This window comes from Abramis brama (genome assembly GCF_963993115.1).
Source record: "Abramis brama genome assembly, chromosome: 2".
Lineage (NCBI taxonomy): Eukaryota > Metazoa > Chordata > Actinopteri > Cypriniformes > Leuciscidae > Abramis > Abramis brama.
This window is the reverse complement of record NC_139964.1, coordinates 18,225,019-18,230,956: the sequence shown is the minus strand read 5'-3', so window position 1 is coordinate 18,230,956 and position 5,938 is coordinate 18,225,019. Positions and strand designations below refer to the sequence as shown.

At 38.4% G+C, this 5,938-nt stretch overlaps 1 protein-coding gene across 1 annotated transcript; it reads left to right on the top strand.

Annotated features, from left to right (window-relative positions):
• Positions 1–1,458: 1,458 nt before the first annotated feature.
• LOC311077955 (GTPase IMAP family member 9-like) lies at positions 1,459–2,358 on the top strand (the record flags this gene model as incomplete). The annotated part of the gene is made up of 1 exon (XM_084106601.1): positions 1,459–2,358. The coding sequence occupies one exon, from the start codon at positions 1,459–1,461 to the stop codon at positions 2,356–2,358; it is 900 nt and encodes a 299-aa protein (XP_083962727.1).
• Between the last annotated feature and the right edge of the window lie 3,580 nt (positions 2,359–5,938).

Here is a 5,938-nt window from a genome sequence, read left to right as displayed (position 1 = left end):
TTATCTAAATAACTTTTAACACTGCTTCAGTGTTCATTTTAACACTTAATTTTATTTTTTAGTGTGGACTCAAATAATCTCTGAGGAGTTCATTTAACACTGGGGTTGTTGCTGTAACCATGGTACTATATTTAGTAATATATATATATATATTATATATATATTATATATATATATATGCTACTGTTGATACAGAAATTACATTACTTTTAAATTAATAAATGAATTGTAAAAGATGATGTAATATTGAAAATTAAATAGAAATCTTTGTGCTCTAAAACGATATGGGTCTCAGTGTCCATTAAAGCAGGGCTCAGTAGTTTCGGGATTTCTTCGCTGTATTCTCGCTTTTTGCTCGCAGGTTTCTCTCTAGAGCTCCCCCCACAGCTTCGGAATAGATATTTGACAACACTGTTGTAAAAACTCTTTGGCGATTCTCAGACACCATGGCTAGTAGATCAACGACATCAAAGCAGATGGGACATTCTTTAAAACGTCTAATTCATTCGGGTTCGAACAGCGTGAGGGAGCGCAATAATGACAGCATTTTAGCAGATTTCTTTTGGCCATAAGGCAATTGTTTACATCGCGAGACCTGATATCACGCGATACTTCCTGACGCGGCGGCCGGTGGCCCGCCGGCTCAAACTTGCAAGTGCGGATTTTCCGCTCACGGGCACCAGGGGGGTGCGAAACGACCACCATTCAACCCGAAATAAGTAATATAACCATTCCATTGACTCCGAAGCTGTTCAGTTAAGGTAAAAATGTTACTTAGTTCACCTTTAAACACAGGCGCATAAAACTTGAGTGCAGTGATGTCTAATTTACTCTAGATGGCACTCTAGTAAAATATTTAATGTCAGTTCCAGATAGTGTTATGCTGCGTCCCAGTTCACCTACTTATACTATGCCTTAAAAGTACTAGCAGTGCAAAAGTGTAGCAGAAGAGTAGACAAGCTTTGGGAAATACTATCACGTCATAAAATCTTTAACGGTTGCTCTCTGTTGCTTATACACGCATCCTGTCACTGTAAACTGGCATGTCAATCATCTTGTCACAGTTAACATTCTCCACATTTCATTTAGTTTAATTCCTACTGTATCGGAGAGAAATGCAGAGACTCTCCTCATATTAATTTAAAATTTAATGCCCAAACGGATCTTTATGAACGTTCACATTGTTTATGCAGATGAAATATAACACGTATAACATTACATAAATATTTTTATCAGCTTAAGTGTTGAACATTAAAAAGTAAAGGGGGGATGGCCCAACTAAAGCAAACACCAATCACCATAATGGTGATTTCACACAAAACTTTAATTAAATAATCAACATCTAAACCTCTGTTAATTCTCTATAAGAACGTGTGTAGATGTATGACAGAAATAAAGTCAAACTGGTCCATGATAAGTGGGAATTTTGCTGTGTATGAGTAAATATTTATTTAGTACATGTTTAAACCTATTATCCTTTTATATTTTTTAATCTTGTCAGATCTCAGGATTGTGATGGTTGGTAAAACTGGAGCTGGAAAAAGCGCAACAGGAAACACTATCCTTGGAGAAGGAGAACTAGGACAAAAGCTGTTTTATGAAAAAATGTCTTTTACATCTGTGACTAAGGAATGCCAAAAACATCAAAAGAAAATGTATGGTCGAAACATCTCAGTGATCGACACTCCAGGACTGTGTGATACTTCGTTCAGTAAAGAGCAACTGAAGGAGGAAATAGTGAAGTGTGTCTACATGTCTGCTCCTGGTCCTCATGCGTTTCTGCTGGTCATCAGACTGGATGTGAGACTTACAGATGAGGAGAAAAAAACAGTGGAATGGATTCAGGAGAACTTTGGAAAAGAAGCTGCTCGTTACACCATCGTTCTGTTCACTAGAGGAGATCAGTTAGAAACATCTATAGAGGAGATTCTGACTTCTGAAAACAAGCAGATTAATGAGCTAGTCAAACAGTGTAAAGGTGGTTATCATTTTTTCAATAACAAAGATGAATATCGATCACAGGTCACTGAACTGTTAAAGAAGATAGAGAGAATGGTGAAGGAGAATGGTGGAGAGCATTACACAAATGAGATGTACAAGGAAGCCCAGAAAAAGATCATGATGAAGAAGGCTCAAGACGCAGCTTTAGTGGGAGCGAGTGTAGCGGGTGTAGGAGTAGCAGTAGCTGGAGGTGCAGTACTGGTCGCTGCCACTGGTGGAGTGGCACTGCCTGTAGCTTTAATAGCAGGAGGAGCAGCTCTGACAGGAGGAACAGGTGCTGCTAAAGCCATTGCAGATCAGGTTAAACACATCAAGGGAAAGGTAAAGAGGGGAAGTTCCAAGTGGTATGATGATTAATTCTCATTATAATTATCACAATGTCTTATTCCTTTATTTAGAATTTTTTCCTGTGTAATGTTGTTAATGTCTTATGTATTTCTGTGATTTTCATGTGTTTCTGCTTCAAGGGGATACTTACAGATTTATATGATTATTATGCAAATGTTACAAATATTTTGAGTTTCAATCTTTCAATCCTCATTCTTTGTCATGTAAACTTACCCTTAATCTGGCCATACTTGAAGATATTTAGCTCTGTTTTGAGCCAGATTTGCACTCCAAGAGATGCACTCGGGGTACGATTATTTTACTGCTCCCGATCGCGTCAGAGCTCGCACGATCCCAATTTGTAAATAGGAAACATGTTTGATATTTCCGACTCTTGATCAGGCCGTCTGTGGCATGATACCTGCGATAGCCAATGAGAGCGAGCGAGCTTCACCAACCGGATGTTGTGTGCTTCTATAGAGGAGACGTGGCAGCCACGAAAGTAGAGTATTGAGAAAGAAGATCACCCATATCCTTTTTTTTCTCCTTTGTTTTTCTTCCTGTAAATCAAAACTCAAGCCAGGATTAGTAGCTGATGACATCAATCGTTCTCCATTTGTTTATTCTTCTCAAGTCACATTTGATCTCATGAGTCTCCATGAGATTTCGTCTCACTGTTAAAATAGGCTTGTTTGAGATGAGCAAAAACCGCGAGATGCATGAGTGTGGGCCGTCTTGCTCTGATGTCATGCTGTCATGCTGACGTGTCCTAAATAACTATTGCAATGGCGAGGCTGCCGTGTCGGATTCTGCATGATATGAATATTCCCAAACTCTGACAGAGGTATGTCTCTGTGGGTTATGTGATCATATTTATAAAAACATATATAAAAGTGAAAATGACTGATAAATATGGAAGTAAAATAATGTCAAATGTTTTTGAAACAAAAAGCCTGTTGAATTGCACTACTTGAAAAAAAATAGGCTTGCATTTTAATGCATTGTATTTTTAGGGCTTGCATTTTTATGGGCTGAAATTCAACATGGTTGAATATTTAAGCTGTGAATATTTCAATTAAAAACATTTCAAACACATTTTCATTATTAAAAATTCAATAATCCATATTCACCTTTCATATTTCACTTCCAAAATATTCAAACTGTTTAAAAATACAACCTATAATATTCAACAGGCAATTTTCGGTCCATTTTATTTCGCTTTGCAAATTCGCTTCCACAAATTCAGTGGTTCAAATTCGACAGTAAATTCAACGGAACTGCAGGAAAAGCAGTAGATTACCGAGATACTCTCCATCTGCTGTTAGTCAACCTCACCAGCAGGAGGTGCAAAAGCGCTTGTTGTTGACGAAGACCAGCAACAGTTAGAGCAAGCCATTCATTCATAAAATGAAAATGATTATCTGTGTCAGTATATATGCGGAAAAGATGATAAAGACACAAAAGCTGTGTTTATGTTTCATTCAATAACTTCATTGTTACTTTCCCTGTGTAGCCTACATGTCATCAGCTTTCTCTACATGAAAACAAGATAAACACGTCTTTCAAAGGTAAATTAATAAAATGTACTTAGGGTGTCTTGTTCATCATATTTATTTTCATATAAATGCAACAGAACTTAAATTACATCCAGTTTACTAGCAACACTGTGCACAAGTGTGAATCCCGCGACATCCACCATTGATCTCATTCAGCATTGTTGAATTTAATGTGATAATTAAGGGATTAATTAAATGATGATTGTGCATTAGTGATTAACACCTGTTGTTAACAAGCAGAATCACTGAAGGAAAGTAGAACAAGGACAGAAAAAAAGAGAAGAGACGAGCAGAAACACAAAGGACACGGACTTCTGTCACAGCCTTAGCTGAAATCAACTGAAGATTAAAGAAGATATTAAGGGTACATTTACACGACAAATATATGCTTAAAGATATGGAAGGTTACAAAAAAGCATTAACACATGAATGATTTCATTTTATTAGTTATTTTCGTGTGTTTAAGAACAGCCAATTAAAATAATTCTTGTTTGGAAGGACCGACCAATGAGAGTTGAGGATGTTGTGTAGCACATTTATTTATTTTTTTCTGATTTCACACGCGATTGGAGCTGGCACTCTCTCTAATCGCAGAGCAGATGTGATTCAGATCTTTCCAAAGAAATTTGAGTATTTATTTGGTCTAATTGGAAAGAATTGATTAGAATTGAAGTTATATGTGTCCAAAGACGATGTAGGAGAAGTGAAGTTTGATGTGAAAGAGACTAAAAAGAGACTTTAAATTGATTTTATAATGTGTAATGCAGTTGCGGAGAAGCAGCCTTGTTAACGCATAGTGCGTTCACATATTAAAGAGTTGTTTATTGAAGAAACAGAGCTCTATAATTAAAATTATTTTTTGCAAGAGGGATGAGCAAATGATCGAGTTGTTCTTCAGAACTGAAAAGTATTATATGTTCATATAAGTTCATCTGGTCTTGGTGAGTTACAGTTTTATTTCATGTACTAATCTGGGTGAAATGTTCATGAAATGCTCATATAAGTGAAATATAAATGAGAAAGCTGTTTTAGTTCTTTTATGTATTTTTCTTTACGATCACATTTGGTTAACGAAAGCTTGGACGTTGTATGTAAAACGCGTGTTTGATGCTGTGTTAAACGATGATTTTTTGTGATCATGTATACAAGTTCAAGTTTTTTTTTTCCTGTTTTTCTTCTTTCTTTTATCTTTCCTGGTTTTATTTCATAATCCTGTCGAGTGCTTGCTGTGAATCGTTGAGTCGATGCTGCATTGAAATCGTCTCATGTTACGTCTGTAACCCTTGTTCCCGGAGGAGGGAAAGAGACACTGTGTAATTGAAAACAACACTTTGGGGATGCTCCCTTAGCGTGCGCCTCTGAAGTATGAATGAAACTAATCCAATCCTGATTGGTGTTGCGTCATGATGTAACATGTGACGGCATAACTGGATACATAAAAGTGACGCTGGCACACACACACATTAGCCTCGCGATGAAGCAAGCCGCTCCTAGGCATCGAGGGGCGTGGCAAGACGACGCAGTGTCTCGTTCCCTCCTCAGGGAACAAGGGTTACAGACGTAACCCGAGACGTTCCCTTTCGTTAGGGAACTCACACTGCGTTGTTGAAAAAGACACTTTGGGGAACGAATGCCCACTAGGCCACGCACCGAAAAAGGCCTGCCCTAGAGTTAAACTGATCTAAGGCACTCAGCTAGGACTAGAGCATACGTGCGCCAGGCGTACAAGAGAGGTGCAGACTATAAAACCTGAAAAAATGTGCGGGGTAGCCCAACTGGCTGCCTCACAGATCTCCTGGAGGGGCACTCCCAAGAAGAGGGCTCTAGAGGACACCATGCCTCTAGTAGAATAAGCCCTTACGGCCAAAAGTGAAGGCAAATTGCGCACCTTGTAGGCTTACTTATGGTTTGTTTAGCCGGGAGCCCCTTATTAGGTGATCCAAAACACACTACAGTAAGTCTGACCTCCTCCAAGAAGAGGACCTCTCAAGGTAATACTTGGAACTCTGACTGGCAGAGCAAGGAACCTCTTCTCTTCTGCCGACACATGTGGT